Genomic DNA, 19399 nt, shown 5'->3' with positions numbered 1-19399 from the left:
ACTCAGTTACACCAGTTCTGTCTGGAGGAATGGGACAGAATTCCAGCAACTTATTGTGAGAAGCTTGTCGAAGGCTACCCAAAACATTTGACCCAAGTTAAATAATTTAAAGGCAATGCTACCAAATACTAACAAAGTGTATGTAAACTTCTGCCCCACTGGGAATGTGATGGAAGAAATAAAAACTGAAATAAATCATTCTCTCCACTATTATTCTGACATTTCACATTCTAAAAATAAAGTAGTGATCCTAACTGACCTAAGACAGGGAATATTTTCCATGATTAAATGTCAGGAATTCTGAAAAACTGTGCTTAAATGTGTCTGGCTAAGTTGTATGTAAACTACTGACTTCAGCTGAACTAATGGCTTCTACAGAAGCATTTGCCATTGTTAAACAACCATGTTGCTTCTTATATAACTGTTTTGAAGGGTTTAGATTTTATTGTCAAAATGAAGAGAATTATTGGGATTTTTAGTTCCCTGCTGAACTATTAAGAAGTAAATTTAGAATCAAATTTCTAATTTTCTGAAGGAAGCCTGACCTGTGTTTGCCTGTGTCCAACTCACTGCTAAAAAGTTGACCTGACAATTTCCCCATTATTCTGTATGTACAAAGATTTTAGGCAAAGATTTTCTCTTCTGTATTTGAACAGAAAATGCTCAGAAATTGTTAACGTGGTAGATTATTGAATGATAGTTTAATAAATGTGTTACCACTGTTGTACGATACAAATGACCTGCAAATGTTATTAAAATAAAATATGTCATTGACCTTGGAGAGGCCTAGAAGCACAATGGCGCTTAAGCCTTGTCTGACCATGTGGCAGTACAAAAATGAGGATTATAAGTCTACAACTAATAACACAAGGTGTTTGAAAGGAATTCAACACAAAATAGAAATAGAAAACAGCTTTTGACTCATACGCCATACCTGTAAACCCATGTTCAAATGTACACAGTGTTGGACACACAGACACAGTCCATATTGCAGACTGTTGTGTTATGGTAGAGCTGTGATCAATGGCACTATTATTGCTGTGAGTTATGTAAAGGTAGTCACACACTAAAAATATGATTTGTACTTTCAGAACACTGTTTGATTTAGTGCCATCGCTGAGAGATCTGTTCTGCTGCAGCCGCAACTACATACACATATTTGCAAGCATATATTTATCTTTCTTATTAATTTGCACATAATTTCATTAAATATATGTATTAATTTGTGCATGTGATACTGTATGTGTTTGTTTTAAAAATTACGTTATTTTTTATGTACTTCTTAAGTAGTTGTGCTGATAAACTAGTTGATAGATTTGAATTATTAAACTTTATGCGTTTGAAATGGTCTGCACTTATATAGCGCCTTTTTAACCTTAGCGGTATTCAAATCGCTTTACATTGTGAACTCATTCACCCATTCACATTCACACGTCAATGATGGCAGAGCTGCATGCAAGGCGCTAGCCTGCTATTGGGAGCAACTTGGGGTTCAACCCCTAAACCAAACACCAACCCTGTGATTAGTGGACAACCACTCTACAACCTGAGCCACAGCCACCCAGCTGACCTTTATTTTGAAAAAAGAGACTTGTTTATTTGCTCAATTTAATCTTGCTTGCCTTGTTTGGATAGGTTTACTTGTAGGTAGGAAGGCCCCATTTTTTCTATTTGCTTTAGGCCCCCAAAATGCTAGGGCCGGCCATGGAAATACTTTACAAAAATGCTGCAAATGTTGAGTGAAATCAACTTTTATTTTTTTTTCTTTATAATGCAACATCTTGTAAAAAGGTTGTCTGTCCATTCATTAATCAATAACTAAAGAATTTTAGCATTACATTTACTTGAGTTTGTATTACATTGGTTTTCATATTCCTCATGCCCCTCTAGCAAACCCATGAAATTGATTGATCCAAAGCTATTATGCTTATATTCACGCATATTGCACTTCACTTTTAAAACCAAATTGTTAACTGTTTTTAGATGTTCAAATACTTTCTCCTATCTCAGCTTGATCTGATGGGAGAACTAAAATTAAACCAATTTGTAGGTTGAGCCCAACGCAACAATGGCTTAACCGAGGGTGGCACTATTTGCTGCGCAACCATTGGCCGATGCAGGGAGTATTAAGGAAATCTATTTGATAGCATTCAATATTTTTGCAATTCTGTTTGGTTGCATTAGTATATTTGGCCCTTTGAAATGACCACCAACACTTGACACACACAGAACGGCACTTGTGTTTGTCTGCCGGGATGCATAGTAAGAGATGCAAATAATTTTAGCTGCTCTCTAAGGTTAGTTTATTTGTTGACATTTGGAGCCATGATGTATTAAACTATTATCGTGTAACCGTGAGCATGCAAATATGCAAATTATACATCGTCGATAAAGACACACATTGGCAATATTGTCAAATTAACTAATCTAATATCTTGTTTTCTTTTACTAACCAGTTACATTTACGCAGAATCAATGTCATAGAATCGTATCCACTTCATTTTAAAATTAGCGTCACCATCATCCTACTTCAGCCAATAAGCAGCTCTCATAAAGGCAGAGTCTGTAAATTGAATCCTCCTCCTCTCAATTCAGGAACAATGGCAGTGACCTGTGCAATTTCTTAATGCATCCCTGGACTGTCTTGCAAAACCTTTTCTGATCTATTCCACGGCAGCATCAAAACATGTCCTCATAAAGGAACATGAATCACTGCGATACTCGCTCACTGACAGAGCGGCAGTCACCTTCATAGAATCTGCTGGATGCGGGATACCTGAGCAGAGCGTGTGTGTGTGTGTTTGTAAAGAAAAATAGTTGCTTTCATTGGGGGGAGCTAGAGTATTAAAACTGCTGGATCAAAGGGGCTCCAGACACTGTTAAATATGCTGGGAAATAATTTCATCAAAAAACAAATGAGCTGAGAAACAAAATGCAAAAAACATCAGAGGGTATAAAATACCACCTAACACTTGTTCCTCTGATCTTTCAGCCTCCGATAATAATAAATACAGAAAAAAGAAAATGAAACAAGCTTACAGATATCACTTCCAGTGGTTCTTTAGAATAGGAAACTAAAGCAATGATGCTCTAAAGAATAGCCATGTTTCAAGGGTGGGTAACCAGTCAAACTAGTCAAAGCATGAAGGTCATTAAAGGAATAGTTCACCCAAAAAGGAAAATTTGCTGATGATTTACTCGCCCTCAGGCCATCCAAGATGTATATGACCTTCTTTCTTAGGAAAGTATCCCAGGTTTTTAGCTTCATCCAATGCAAGTGAATGGACACCAATTTGTGACGGTCCAAAAGCATATTTAGGCATATCAAAGAAATCCACACGAACTCCACTCGATTAATTAATATCTTCTGAAGTTAATTGAAATGTTTCTGTGAAAAACAAATAAACATTTTTAAAATGAAAATGTTTTTAAATTAAATCGATGTTTCCTCCAGCTCTCTGTAGCTGTTTGAATTGACCTAACTCTCGCGTGAAGTACGTTCCTCTGTGTTAACAGAGCAGAACGTCTGAATTCTCCTTGATGATGCCATACGACAATGATGTGAGGCATTCAGTGTTTACAGGAAACAATTTTTTTAAGTTAATAATTTTAATTATTGATTAGTTTTTCACACAAATGTATCGATTTACTTCAGAAGACATTTTTGGACCGTCACAAATTGGTGTCCATTCACTTCTTCCATGAAACTAAAAACCTAGGATACTTTCCTAAAAATAAAAAACAATTTGCAAAATGAAATCATTTGCTTCATTACAAAATTTTTGCTGCAGTTTCCCAGTGAAATGTCCAGTGGGGGGGTTCTAAAAATGGTGAAATAGTTTTAATGAGTAAGATATACCCCCCTAACCTAAAACTTAAATCTAACTGTGCCAGGGCAGAGGGTGGGGCCGGGTCGTGATTATACACACCCGGTCCCTTATCAGGTTAAGCCTCCGAGAGGGATGAAGGCCGATGGCACATGGCACATGGTGGTGCGACGAGTGAGAGATAGTTTACAGACATGTCCTTCATGTGTGTGTTTGTGTCTTAAGTTTCTCATAAAAATATTCTTTATACCGTCAAGTCGGTTCTCGCCTCCTCCTTCCCATTGAATACGTTACACTAACCAATAGTGTCCAAAAAACAAATGAGAGGTAAACAAAACAGACATCCTTACATTTAGACAACACCTATAGTGTCAAAGAAGCAAATGTGACAAGAAAAGCACATTTTCTAAAGCAACCACATCAATTTGTTTAGCTTCTATGACACTTTTGTGTAAGCGTGCTTCACTGGGCTCAAACCTCTGTCTTATGATTCCAGAGTCCAACACTGTATCAGGTGAGCTTTTACAACACACATCGTTTCAAAGCAGCTTTACAGAAGATCAGCATTAACAGATGATAAAACTGTAATGTCTATAATGTCGATGAATCATCATTGTGTAATTTAGATAAAATACGATTCTTAATCGTGTTTAAAAATAATTAAATAATAATTGTATTAATAACCCCAGTGAGCAAGCTGTAGGCGACTGTGGCAAGGAACACAAAACTGCATAAGATGTAGATTAATGGAGAAAAATAACCTTGGGAGAAACCAGACTCACTGTGGGGGCCAGTTCCCCTCTGACTAACATCATGAATACAATTTGAAAATATAACTTATGTATAGTTAAAGTCATGGTTTAAAATTATTAAACTAAGTAAGTGTTAAGGCTCAGTGATTAAACATTGATTGTGTTTGAACTGTAAGATTAATGACCAATGTCTTTGAAGTCCATCCTTGATTAATTGCAGAAGTTCACATAGATGCAATTGTCCTTGTTAATTGGCTGATGAAGGCTTTTGTTGGCAATAGTTATTCTATGCATTCCATTTCAAGATCGTAGTCCATCAATAGTATGTAAATGTAGGTGGGCCTGTTATATAAGTGATACTTTATAGTAAAAGAGTTTCATGATCATAGCAGTGTGTGAGTAACATTGCAAAAAATAAGCAACTGTTTTATTCATGATTTGTGTGAAAGTGAATAAAACACACAGTTGCTGTAGAATCTCTTGGAGTCTTTGGGGAAACATAGAACTCGGACATAAAACTCAGTTAGCATAAATGCAGGGCTTAAAGTGAAAAATATTGCTGAGCCTGAACGTTTTGCAGAGACGGACTTATCTTCAAATGGAACCATTTATTTTTAAGTATTACGGCTGTATCTTAATGGCATCTTTTTATTAATGAAGGCCAGTATCACTGATATTTTATTTAGTATACTAAATTTTAGGGTTATAAAATAGTCCGCAATGCATAAATTATAAATTAAATTAGATTAATCCTTATTAAAGCTACAAGCGTTCTTTAGTCAAAGAGTAGTTAGTAGTTTTCTCTGTTCCCTTTGTTCTTTGGTTAACTTTACTGACAGACAGAATTAGTGGCTACTGTCACTTTAAGATCTACAGCTGGTGACAGGATCTCACGCGTCTCATTCTCTCACTACTCTTTACTTCCATTTAAGATTTTATTTAACTCATTTAAAGTTAATAATGATTGATTCTTGTGAGGATACTCGACAAAACGGACATTTTGGCATAAATGTGTGTTATTGTTCGTTCAAGCGCGAAAGAGAATTCGATACTGGTTCGCAACTTTTTGTGCCTCGTGTGTGTGTGTGTGTGTGTGTGTGTGTGTGTGTGTGTGAGGAGGACATTTACTGAAGTGCGTTCTCTTTTGTCTTGTCGCACATTAATGGTTTAAAGCATTTGGTGGACAAACTAATAACTAATAAGAGCTAAAGAATGACAAAGAACGGATGCAGCGTTAATTGTGTTAAATATTTTAAAACATTAAAGCTGGACAAAAAAAAAAAAAGAAATCGCATACGTTAACGTTGACAGCACTAAAGGTGCGTACACACTGCAACGTTACTTGTCATACATTGCTGACAGAAAATAAAGCGGTTTAAAGTGGACTCGTTTTCATGGTAGGCCTACACATAATGTTTTTTTTAGTAAGCTACACAATGTTCTACATTAAATATTTAACTAACAGTCTGAAGTTACCTAGCAGCAGTGTATGTTAATGTTAGCTCAGTCAACGTAAGGCTAACATCAAAAGGTGTAGACAGAAAATATGATTATGCTGACCTGAGCTAATTTACGAAATCAACCAACTCACATCTCCTTTCTTTTCATCCATGATGACATTAAGTCACCTAATGTTGTTTCTGGAGTTCTGCGCTCCATGCTTTCACCGACGACGCTAACGTGAGGTATGGATCTCAATCACACTGTTGCCAGGACCCGCCCTGCTCTGCTTCTGATAGGCTTGTGACGTTAGTTAGAGCTGCGCTCCTCTCATATGATTGGTAGGTGAAATCAATTGACTCGAAAATATTAAACCGCATTCAAGTTCCCAGTTTCAAATGCGCGCTCATAATGGAAGCGGCGCACTCGTTTTTTCCAAGCGCGTCGGCGCCGAAAGTGCGTCCGACTGTAATTTGCAGCCTGATTAATAAATTTTGCCTGCGCCGGAGGCCGGACCTGCCCTCAAGCCGGAAATCCGGCCCCCGGCCGGAATACTTTAAGCCCTGTAAATGTCATTTTAGTAACTCTTATTCTATGAGACAGGTTTTCAACCTCCGTGAAGTTGGCACCCCATAAAACGAAATAATCTCCAAAACTGTGCCATTGGTTTGTGCTGCGTTTGTGCCGCAAAAACGAACGTTTGTGCTGTTTTGGTGTTTGAGATATTGAACATAATTTTTTTGGTTGTGTTACGTCACTCTCCACCCCATGTCGTTCAAATCGCTCCAAACCGGTGTCATTCGTTTGTGCTCGGTTTGTGCTGTTTTGTGCCGTTAAAACAAACATTGTATCTATTTTCCTTTCGCAGATATAGCAAATTTAATTCGGGAGCTGTGACGTCACTCTCCACCCCATTTCTTCTAAATCGCACAACAACTGTGTCATTCGTTTGTGCTCGGTTGGTGCTGTTTTGTGCCGTTAAAATTAACACTGTATCTATATCCCCTCCTTTAGAAATAACAAATATAATTCGGGACAGTGACGTCGTTACATTAAAATGACAGAATATTACACAGGTATAAGCAACGTAAAATAAAGCGTATCAAGATTGTACTTAAGTGTACTTCATTTCATCTTACCTTATCCATATGCACCTTAGTTTGAATTAACTCACTAGTTCACAGCTTAAATACATGCAGTAGCTTCCTAATTACATAGCAGTTACATAATATAACATAGGGATAAGCTACGTAAAATAAAGTGTATCAAGAATGTACTTAAGTGTACTTCATGTGTATCTATAAACCTTATCCAACTCTGCTTGTTACATGTGTGTAACAGTAGCTGCCTATTACATGTGCATAATTACAATCTGTAAGTACAGGCTGTTCCATAACTTAGTTACATGTTATTACAACGGCTACTTCTATGTAATTAATTAAGTAATTAATCTGTATCACGAACACCGTAAAATAAAGTGTTACCCTACTTTTCATATAATTGGAGAATGTGTTGTCTTTGAGCTCTTTTGTAATGAATTAGTTGATTTAGTTCACAAAAGGATTCTTAGTAAATCTTTTTCTGAACTCATTGACTTGGTGATCCATATCACTGGAATGAAAGATTAACAGAAAACAATGACTTTGAGATGAGATGACTAGACGGATTCTCTAGTCATAAAAAAGTAGCAATATCTAAACATGACCAATATAGGATGGATGACAAGATTTTCTGAGGTAAATCTAATTGAATGACCTCAGAACAATTGGACTACAGTACATATAAGTTGCCCACATGCTTTTATTTCAGCCATCATTTACTTGAACTGATTTGGAAAAAAAGATGCAGTGAATGGCGACTAAGTCACTCCCTATCATTTTGCCCAACATCTCGATTCCATGGAAGAAAGTAATAAAAAAAAAATATATATATACTTGTTACCAACAGGTTACATGCTTATTCAAACCAGGGTCATATATATATATATATATATATATATATATATATATATATATATATATATATCTGTGTGTGTGTGTATATATAACCGTGGTATGAATAAGCATGAAATACAAAATCTTCAAGGACCATCTATCTCCTACCAGTCAACGTAGATATTCTACAAACTGGTGGACTGAAAAGCCTCCAAGCAGCACTGGAAGATGGGCTACACCTCAACAGGTCCAAGTGTCTGAAGCCACTGAAATCACCCCAAGAGTGTCCAGATAGCTGGAAAAGTAAGGATGATCATCAATGAAATTCCTCTGCAATGGCTCTGTCACACACAGATGCATACCTGGACAACTACTGTGTATTGAAACAAGTGTGGATACTAACCATCCACTGTCTGAAATCCCTGTCGACATGGAGCTGGACAATCAGTTGTTCACTTTGCGAGGGGTTGTTGCATTCATTCCAGGACCAACAAGGGAATCTCTTGGACATTACGTGGCTTACTGCCAAAGAAACTCTTTTGCCTGGGAGAAATATGATGACCTGTGTGACCATGTAACAACAGTCTCAGCCAAATCCAAAATACAACCCCATGTCATGTTGTTCACAAAGGAGGACTAAAACCTTTGATTAATGCATTTCTTGGACTGGTCTCTGCAGAAATTAGTTCATAATCAATAAGAGAATGGTCTATATTGTTTTTTTATTGTTGTTAATCTACATTATCTCTATTCACTTTATACCTGTTTTAACAGTTCCATGATTTTTTGAACAGAAGTTCTATTTTTCTTTAGTAAATGTTCTGTTATGTTATTTGTACCCATATCTATTCATTTTAATACTTCTCTTACATTAAGTCAAAACATTTTTGTAGTTCTCTTATTTTATTAAAAAAATATTTGTAAATTCTCCACAGAAATTGCTCTGTTATTTTTACATTCATTTGTTTGGATATGTTGTCTGTTCAGCTGAGAGAGAGTGAGAGAGAGAAAAACTTTAACCAGGTGGTTTGCTGGTATTAAATGAATACTTCACCCAACAATTAATAAAATATCTATGACTTTCTTTGTTTAGTATGAAATGACAGAATCCTAAACTGGTCAAAGCCGGGAAGACGTTAAACCAGCTAAGAACAGCAAACTAACAAGTCACAGTCCTAGATTATTTGCTTTAAAAACATTTTAAACAAACAGAAACACTGCTCACCTGTCCTTGGTTCACTTCCTCCTTCAGAGAAAGATAAAATGCTCAGATTATTTTTTATCATCTGCATTATAGGCCTAGATAAGGCCAAGGCCAAGATAATAGCCTACACATTTAAAACAAACTACAGTAGCCTAAACTTCCATCTGATAAATTAAGCTCGATTGGAATAAAAAACATAATAATATAACAAAGGAGATTAAGCGACGGACAAGAACACAAACAAATGAAGGGCGTGCGCAATGTTCCGACATGCTACAAAGTTTTCAAAAAGCAACGTGCATTTTTAAACAAGTGATACGTGTCAATCAATCACATACTGTTTTTTTAATCTTGAGCTTGATGAAGTCACTGGCAACAAAACATTTCCTTATCTAAAGAAGAAAAGACAATGACAGAAGCGGCCATGTGCGAGCACAAACGCACCAGACAGGTTTGTAGACGAGATGGATGGAGAGCGCGGCTTGCTTGCGTGACGTCACTACTCCTCCAAAGATTTTGTGATGTCTGAAGAATGGAATAATTTATGATGGTTCTTTCTACGGCACAAATCGAGCACAAACAAAAGGCACCGTTTTGGGGCGATTTAGATGAGGTGGGGTGGAGAGTGACGTCACTGTCCCGAATTATATTTGTTATTTCTAAAGGAGGGGATATAGATACAGTGTTAATTTTAACGGCACAAAACAGCACCAACCGAGCACAAACGAATGACACCGGTTTGGAGCGATTTGAACGACATGGGGTGGAGAGTGACGTAACACAACCAAAACAATAATGTTCAATATCTCAAACACCAAAACAGCACAAACGTTCGTTTTTGCGGCACAAATCAGCACAAACGCAGCACAAACCAATGGCATAGTTTTGGAGATTATTTCGTTTTATGGGGTGCCAACTTCACGGAGGTTAAGTTTCAGCATGAAACAACTTTATCTGGCTTGGATGATCCCTTGAATTGCCAATCAAGTATGAGAGTGAAGATTTTTGACAGTCTATTCGGTTTCTGATTCAATTTACTAAGCACATATTAGAAAGCATGATGAAAGGTTGAAAATGGGAGACCATTAAAGAAAACAACAATGTAATATATGTGTAAAAATAGAAATAAAGGGATGACTTTCTGCTCTTCCACATTGAATTTTTCCTTGATAGAGAGATAATGTACCTGTCTATGACAACATCATTTCAAAGTATATTTGGAGAAGTACTGTAGAGTGAACCTGCAGTGACAGTCAAATATGAACATTCACATACTACATTCATGTCTTGAAACTGTATGAACTATATGCAACTGTCTTTTTAACCAAGTGTATGACCCTCGTGCAGTTTTCCCCACATGCTGCTCATGGATTTACTCCATGGGAAAAGAGATTCGTTGCTATTTTGGGTCTTCACGTCATTCTTTTCAACTTGGTCCAAAACTCCACCCACAAGTGAGTGCTCTGTTGAAGCATTTAGAGCTTTTCAGAGACATGCATAATATCTGAACATGTATCTGTAGTTTGAAATATTGGAACATGATGTCATAATGGTGCAAAACTAAATATGATGTAATTACAATCTCAATAAGAAATGCAGGAATATAAAATCCCATACATAAATCTGATATGGCCATAAATTGCACCTTTATGCTTTTTTTGCACTTCTGGTTGGATGCAAACTGCATTTCGTTATCTTTGTACTTGTACTCTACACAATGACAATAATTTGAATCTAATCTAATCTAAAATGAAGTGTACAACAGGGCTAAAGCATTTTTAAGAATCCCCTGTAATTATCACATTTATTTTGAGACAAAATACTTATTTGTCATGTCAGGATAGTATTTGGGGTAAAAAGCCCTCGGTTGCATGGGTTAAAGGCCCCTATTTCATATGTGGGGGAATTGATTTGATATGAAGAATGTTCAAAGTAGGCTATTTGTTTATAGAATACTTAAGATGTTCTGAAATGTCAAATGTGATTGGAATGAACAGGAAATGGTGCACCCATTTGTGAAGCGGTTATTTTGAATACAATTATTTGAATTTGTTATTCAAGGCATTTTGCATTCATTTATAGTGGAAATGTTGCCCTATTACTTTTGCCCTTATATCTACATGATATTATAAACCACCTAGGAGGCTAAAAATGTTGTAAAAAGCCCCCTTGCCAACTTATATATATATATATATATATCATTTTAATAATTTATTTTCATACAGATTATGTTGCTCAATCGATATTCAAATATTATTTTGTGAATAGAAAATAAAAAACTTTTTAGGTGGTACCTTGCATATTAAAATTCCACTAGTATTTGGGAAAACATAGATATATGAACATTTTGTGTTTTCAGATCATTTGTATATTTAAATATATATTGCACTTTTTTTATTAGTAAAAACCAAACTGAACCTTTCTGAACAAACTGAACAAACATTCATTTGTGCAATTTATTATATTTTTGTATGGGATTTAGGGATATTTTGCGCTTTGGGTTCCAATAACTTTGTAAAACTTCATTTCAATGTGATTTCTACGCTTTGCAAAGCAGTTTCATGTAGCACAATTTCAATAACAATTGTGTGCATTCATAGACAACGCACACGGAGGAAGGAAGGGAGGGCATTGCTGCTTAAAATGCTGTGAATGTGCCTCAGCCTGGGGAGGGAGTGAGGAGAAATGTCCGTGAGGAAAATGCGCACGACAACAGTGAAGTGACGCGACACGCGCCGCTCTACAAGTGCTTGCGCCCTTTTTTCCCACGAGGCGCGAAAAACATTCGCCCTTCTGAGGGGACAAACATGACCGTGGTGCCCGGGGAGAACCTCGACGAGACTGAGGCACTGGCAGCCCTACCCCAAGATGTGTACGACCCCGAACGAGCTGACCAGGAGTGCTGCGAGCGGGTGGTCATCAACATCTCGGGGCTCCGCTTCGAAACCCAACTGAAGACCTTGGCACAATTCCCGTCCACCTTACTCGGCGACCCCAGGAAAAGAATGCGCTTCTTCGACCCTCTGAGGAACGAGTACTTCTTTGACAGAAACCGACCCAGTTTTGACGCCATCCTTTACTACTATCAGTCTGGAGGCAGGTTACGGAGACCCGTCAACGTCCCCTTGGACATCTTTATGGAGGAGATTAAATTCTACGAGTTGGGAGAAGAAGTCATTGAGAATTTGAAAGAGGACGAGGGCTTCATTAAGGAGGAAGAGCGACCTTTGCCAGAAAACGAGTTCCAGCGGCAGGTCTGGCTCTTGTTCGAGTACCCGGAGAGCTCTGGACCAGCGAGGGGTATCGCGATAGTGTCCGTGCTCGTCATTTTGATCTCAATCGTCATCTTTTGCTTGGAGACTTTACCAGAGTTTAGGGAAGATGGGAAAATGCACGAGGAGCACCTCGCAGTCAATGGAACTATTGGATCCAATAAGCCAAATCCCTTCACAGACCCCTTCTTCATTGTGGAGACCCTTTGTATAATTTGGTTCTCCTTTGAATTGTTTGTGCGGTTTCTCGCGTGCCCGAGCAAGCCCGCCTTTTTTAAGAACATCATGAACACAATCGACATCGTGGCGATTATTCCCTACTTCGTCACCTTGGGTCTGGAGTTGGCCGAGCATCAGGGCAACGGGCAGCAAGCCATGTCGCTGGCCATCCTGAGGGTCATTCGTTTGGTGCGGGTGTTCCGCATCTTCAAGCTATCCAGACACTCCAAGGGGCTCCAGATCTTGGGTCAGACCCTACAAGCGAGTATGCGGGAACTCGGTCTGCTCATATTCTTCCTTTTCATTGGAGTCATTCTGTTCTCCAGCGCCGTTTACTTTGCCGAGACGGACGATCCCGACTCGGGGTTCAGCAGCATCCCCGATGCCTTCTGGTGGGCAGTGGTTTCTATGACAACCGTGGGCTACGGGGACATGTGCCCGGTCACCATCGGTGGCAAAATTGTGGGCTCTTTATGTGCCATCGCTGGCGTGCTCACTATTGCTCTCCCGGTGCCTGTCATCGTGTCCAATTTCAATTACTTTTACCACCGGGAGACCGAGCACGGGGAGCAGTTACAGTACACGCACGTCACATGTGGTGAGCAGAAACCGTCGTTTGACGAATTAAAAAGGAATGACAGCAAAGCGTCCCTCTCGAAATCCGACTATGTGGATTCAGAGGATGGAGATTCGGTCAAGTACACCAACTGCAGCCCCCATAAAGTGTATACAGGGAAGCTTACGGATGTCTGAATGTGGACAAACGCAACAGTTCCGCGCGCACCCAAAGAAACGCACTTTTTTCTCTGTGAGTACATATATGTATGTATATATATATATATATATATATAGCTTATTTGACGTATATTATAAACTAGCCCTGTTATATAGATGCGTAGCACTTTATTCCTGTACTTTTAATCAGCAAATGCGTTTAAGCGGGTTTTTTATTTTATTACATTTTTTTTTACGAATTCGGCGGCTGTGCTATAATACAGTTTAGTTGCTTATTTGGAGAGAGATATTAGGCTCAATATATTTAATAACATTTAATTTTCTTTTCTGATAATGACAGGTAGGAAACACGAATGACAAATAATTATAGTAGCTATTTAGGTGTAGTGTTTGATATTTAAGCCATATCATATATATATATATATATATATATATATATATATATATATATATATATATATATATATATATATATATATATATCAAGCTTTTATTCCAGAAAATCGATAGAACAGCAAAACAGCTTTATACTGCAATATAATCTTGATACATTTTTCGATCTTAGTAGAAGCAAACACAAAGCACTGCAGGGGTGAAATGTTGTTGACAAGCTGTTTACGTTTGAAAATGATTCTTATTATTATCAGCAGATGTGAAGGGAATGAATGAATGAACATGTTGCATTTAAAGAATGTGCGCCCAAATCTGGATACGTTCATTTTAGAATCCAATCGCGACATCTCGTGGAGAAGGCTGAAACTGTCGTCTTCGAGATGGAAATGTGTTTCCATAGCAACCTTCCAGACTAATCTCGAGACATTGGACAATATATTGTTACTTAAATGTGTAAGTAACAATATATTGCTTGCTGGTGCTTACAGAATATCATTAATATGATACATTCTTAAGTTTAATTATATTTTCATATTTAGCCCCAAAGCAGGCATTTTCGGATGGAATATTATTAGTCAGCCTAGTAAAGTTAAATAAAGCTAGAAAGGCTCATTCAATCCATTGCAGGGGAATACAATTCAACTTAATAAAATATAGGGGGAAAATACAGCCCACACCAATCAAAATGCTGCTAGTAAAAATGGAGAAACATCAACAATTCTGCTCAGCGCCAAGGTCAGCAGGAGATCATTCATAGTGACGTCACTGTGAGGAGGGCCGCCTATTGGCTGGAATTAGTGCAAAATAACTGCAAAGATTTCCGGCCACACCACGTCAAGTTCGGATTTTCACCTTAACAAGAAGGATTTGTGCAGGATGAGGTATGTTACAGTTTTTTCCAATTGCTAACACACTAAAATGACATGCACAGCACAATTATTTAAACTGACACACAGAGAGCAAAACCTCTTCTCAAGTCTCCAAAAGTCTAAACACATTTTCTGCTTTACACACATTTTGCAATTCAAAATGGCACTTTTTACATGCACTGCACACGGTTCTCTGCATAAGACACAACAATCTGAAATAAAGTCACATGTTTGCCATTTCAAAACACTGCCATTCAAAATAACACTACATGTGCCACCTGGCCAAACACCTCAATGGTTAATGGTTAGCACTTAATTCAGGATGTAAGCACTATGAAAAGACCACAGGTGAGCACCTTTTTTTTTACAACAACAATGGAAGACGTTGCAGAGAGAGGAAGAGGAAGAGGGAGGGTGAGTGAGGGAGAGGGTGAGTGAGAGGGAGGGTGAAGGAGAGTGAGAGGGAGAGGGTGAGGGAGAGGGAGGGTGAGGGAGGGAGAGGGTGAGTGAGAGGGAGGGTGAGTGAGAGGGAGGGTGAGGGAGAGTGAGAGGGAGGGTGAGTGAGAGGGAGGGAGAGTGAGAGGGAGGGTGAGGGAGAGGGAGAGGGAGGGTGAGTGAGAGGGAGGGTGAGGGAGAGTGAGAGGGAGGGTGAGGGAGAGGGAGGGAGAGTGAGAGGGAGGGTGAGGGAGGGAGAGGGTGAGTGAGAGGGAGGGTGAAGGAGAGTGAGAGGGAGAGGGAGGGTGAGGGAGGGAGAGGGTGAGTGAGAGGGAGGGTGAGTGAGAGGGAGGGAGAGTGAGAGGGAGGGTGAGGGAGAGAGAGGGTGAGTGAGAGGGAGGGTGAGGGAGAGTGAGAGGGAGAGGGAGGGAGAGTGAGAGGGAGGGTGAGTGAGAGTGAGAGGGAGGGTGAGGGAGAGGGAGGGTGAGGGAGAGAGAGGGAGAGTGAGAGGGAGGGTGAGGGAGAGTGAGAGGGAGAGGGTGAGTGAGAGGGTGAGGGAGAGGGTGAGTGAGAGGGAGGGTGAGGGAGAGGGAGGGTGAGGGAGAGAGAGGGAGAGTGAGAGGGAGGGTGAGGGAGAGTGAGAGGGAGAGGGTGAGTGAGAGGGAGGCAGAGTGAGAGGGAGGGTGAGTGAGAGGGAGGGTGAGTGAGAGGGAGAGTGAGAGGGTGAGTGAGAGGGTGAGGGAGAGGGTGAGTGAGAGGGAGAGTGAGAGGGAGAGGGTGAGTGAGAGGTAGGGTGAGTGAGAGGGAGGGTGAGTGAGAGGGTGAGTGAGAGGGAGAGTGAGAGGGTGAGTGAGAGGGAGCGGGTGAGTGAGAGGGAGAGGGTGAGTGAGAGGGAGGGTGAGAGGGAGTGTGAGTGAGAGGGAGTGTGAGTGAGAGGGAGGGTGAAGGAGAGGGAGAGTGAGAGTACCTCATAAACTCAATCACAGCTATACAAATCGGAAAATGTAACATCTGGCTAAAAATCCTTTAAATTTCTTGTGTGCTATATACCTTCCCCCAGCTGAGTCCCCCTATTACAGTGAAGAAACCTTCTCCATCCTGCAGGAGGAGATCTGCCATTTCCAGACTAAAGGGAATGTGTTAATGTGTGGCGATCTAAATGCCAGAACTGGAAATGAACCAGACTTTGTCAACACACAGGGAGACAAATATATCACAAACACCAGCCACGCTCTGCCCTCATACCACCTAAGAAACAATTATGACAAATTAACAAACAAAAGTGGGAAAAGCCTACTAGAGCTCTGCCGATCACTGGGCCTGTATATAGTGAACGGCCAGTATACTGAGGAGACTCTTTTGGTTGTTACACATTTAATTCCTTCTTGGGCAACAGTACTGTGGATTACTTCGTTACAGACATCGACCCAGTGCATCTCAGGGCATTCACAGTCAGTCCTCAAACACCTCTGTCAGACCACTGTAAAATTACACTATATTTAAGACCAACTCATAGCAATGAATCACACAGACAGCCCTCTGATTTACTGAAGCTGCAACCACCCTACAAGTGGACAAATAACAGCACAGAAAATTATCAAAATGCAATAGAAATTCAAACGATCAAATTATTATTGGACAACACATATTCACAAAATAAATTAGGCATAAATCTGGCACTTAGCGACATTACCAAAATATTCCACCAATCAGCATCCATGTGCAATTTGAAAAAGAAATCATCAAAAAGGAAACCAAAAAACACCAAAGAAATGTGGTTTGACAGTGAGTGCAAAAATATCCGAACAACAGTACGAAATCTTTCAAATCAAAAACACAGGGATCCTGACAATGAAGAACTCCGCCATCAATATCACGAAGCCCTTAGACTGTACAAACAAACTCTAAGAGTAAAAAAGGAAGAACACACAGAACAATTATTTCAAGCAATGGAGGAGTTAATAAATACCAGTAACTTCTGGAACAATTGGAACTCTCTCTATAGGCCACAACAGGAAGAACTGGCCATTCAAAACGGGAACATATGGAGGACACACTTTGAAAATCTGTACAAAACAACTGAAACAAATCCTGCTCGAAATGAATTCAAAACCAAATTAGAAATCCTGAAAGAAAAAATGAAAGACAATCAGAACCCCCTGGATTTCCCAATCACAGTAAATGAGCTTACAGATAGACTGCATGCTTTAAAACCCAACAAGGCATGTGGCATTGATGGAATATTAAACGAAATGATCAAATACACCAACGACAAATTCAAAACCGCAATAACCAAATTATTCAACTTTGTTTTGAAAGTAGGATATTTCCCCGACACCTGGAACCAAGGCCTAATTACACCAATATTTAAACAAGGAGACAAATATGAGCCAAACAATTACAGAGGCATATGTGTCAATAACAACCTGGGGAAAATATTCTGTTCGATTATTAATATAAGATTGCAGAACTTTCTCAAAACCCACAAAATTCTGGACAAAAGTCAAATTGGATTTCTGCCCAAACACAGAACATCGGACCACATTTACACTCTTCACACGATCATTGATAAACATGTATACCAAAATAAATCCAAAGTCTTCTCTTGCTTTATTGACTTTGAGAAGGCTTTCGATTCAATCTGTCATGAAGGACTCTTCCTAAAAGTACTGGAAAATGGGATTGTAGGGAAAACATTTGATTTGATAAGCACCATGTATAAAAACAATACATGTGCTGTAAAAATAGGAAATAAGCGAACAGAATTTTTCTCCCAACAACGAGGAGTCAGACAAGGTTGCCCATGTCTCATTGCCTCATGACATGGGTTTTTTTATTGTATTATTATGTTCCCTTAGGTGCAATTATAGTATTAATATATTTTTTTTTAAGAAAAACTTTTAAAATCTAGTGATTTATGACCTTTTCCCACCCTGTTTCTCATCCTCTGATTCAAACAGTCTGTTTTGGGGCGTTTTCCATTTAAGACTTCAGTGTTAACGCCCACTGTTATGATTGGCTAACGTCAGTGCCTATGTATCAATTATTGACGCCCCCAGCCAGAACAATATGCAAGTAAACTAAGTAAAAACACTGTGATTATTCATAATGAATGAAATTGCGCTTTAAAAAGTAGTTTAAAGTTTAAAATAGATTACTTACAGTTTGCGTCGTCGTTGTTCCCAGAATAGTCGGCACGGACTTATCTTTGAGCAACAGTTTTCTGGCAAAGCCAGCATCATATTGAGATTTGTTCTCAAAACAGTCATCCTTAAAGTGTACAGAACAAATGCTCAAGTTAACACTGCCGTGACTGGGACGTCCGCAAAAAATAAACTGCATCCATTTTTCCCTGACGTCTGGATCTTTCGGCAGCTTATTCAGAGGTTTTGTTTGACCACAGCCAGGAACAGCACATCTGTGTGGCATCGTAATTTTCCTGTGCACAAGTAGTCTCTGTCAGAGCTCGCTGTCCATCGACTGAACACTTGTGAAGCGCACGGCGATACGAAATGAGCGTAGTTGTCTTGCGCTTAAAGCGTAGTTATCTTGTGCTGGAGGCGGTCATATGCAAACGCTGTTACGTCACTTCTAACCGACACGTCACTTCTAACCATGAATCCAGAACGAGCTGTATTTTGAGCTTGATTAAATAAATGATTCATTTAGAATGGGGAGGACGTCTTAAAATATTAAACTTGCAGGACGTTTTAATGATACAAAGACCTCTTATATACCAAAAGATCAAGGCAAATTTGGTTTCTCATGTCATGACCCCTTTAAATGTCTCCTCTTTGCAGATGATCTAGTCATTCTGTCAAAAACAAAAGAGGGACTACAGCAGCTCCTCGATGTCGTAGAGACATTCAGTCAAACATGGGCTCTCAAAATTAACCTCGCAAAAACTCAAATAATGATTTTTCAAAATAGATCCAGGTGTAGGTAAAATAAATCCATCTTTAGAGCAGGAAACCAAGTCCTCCAACACACCCACGAATACACATATCTGGGGCTAAAACTGAGTTCGACAGGGAACTTTAATCTGGCTGTGAATGAACTGAAGGCAAAAGCAATGAGGGTCTTCTACATGATCAAAAATACTATTCGACATGAAATTCCAATTCAAACCTGGCTAAAAATCCTACAAGCAATAATTGAACCCATTGCTCTGTATGGCAGCGAGATATGGGGACCTCTAAAAACCCAAGATTTTTCAAAATGGGAAAAAGAGGAAATCGAAACTCTACATACCCAAATTTGTAAAAGCATCCTAAAAGTAAACAGAGCGACACCAAACAACTCTTGCAGAGCTGAATTAG

The 19399-nt window shown here is 39.1% G+C and overlaps 1 protein-coding gene across 1 annotated transcript; it reads left to right on the top strand.

Moving 5' to 3' along the window:
• Positions 1–11964: 11964 nt before the first annotated feature.
• Positions 11965–13401, top strand: LOC127638716 (shaker-related potassium channel tsha2-like). The gene has a single exon (XM_052120365.1). It carries the CDS (start codon positions 11965–11967, stop codon positions 13399–13401), a length of 1437 nt encoding a protein of 478 aa, XP_051976325.1.
• Positions 13402–19399: the final 5998 nt, after the last annotated feature.

This window comes from Xyrauchen texanus, chromosome 47 (genome assembly GCF_025860055.1).
Source record: "Xyrauchen texanus isolate HMW12.3.18 chromosome 47, RBS_HiC_50CHRs, whole genome shotgun sequence".
Lineage (NCBI taxonomy): Eukaryota > Metazoa > Chordata > Actinopteri > Cypriniformes > Catostomidae > Xyrauchen > Xyrauchen texanus.
The sequence above is the reverse complement of the archived record's forward strand: the minus strand, read 5'-3'. Positions and strand labels throughout refer to the sequence as shown.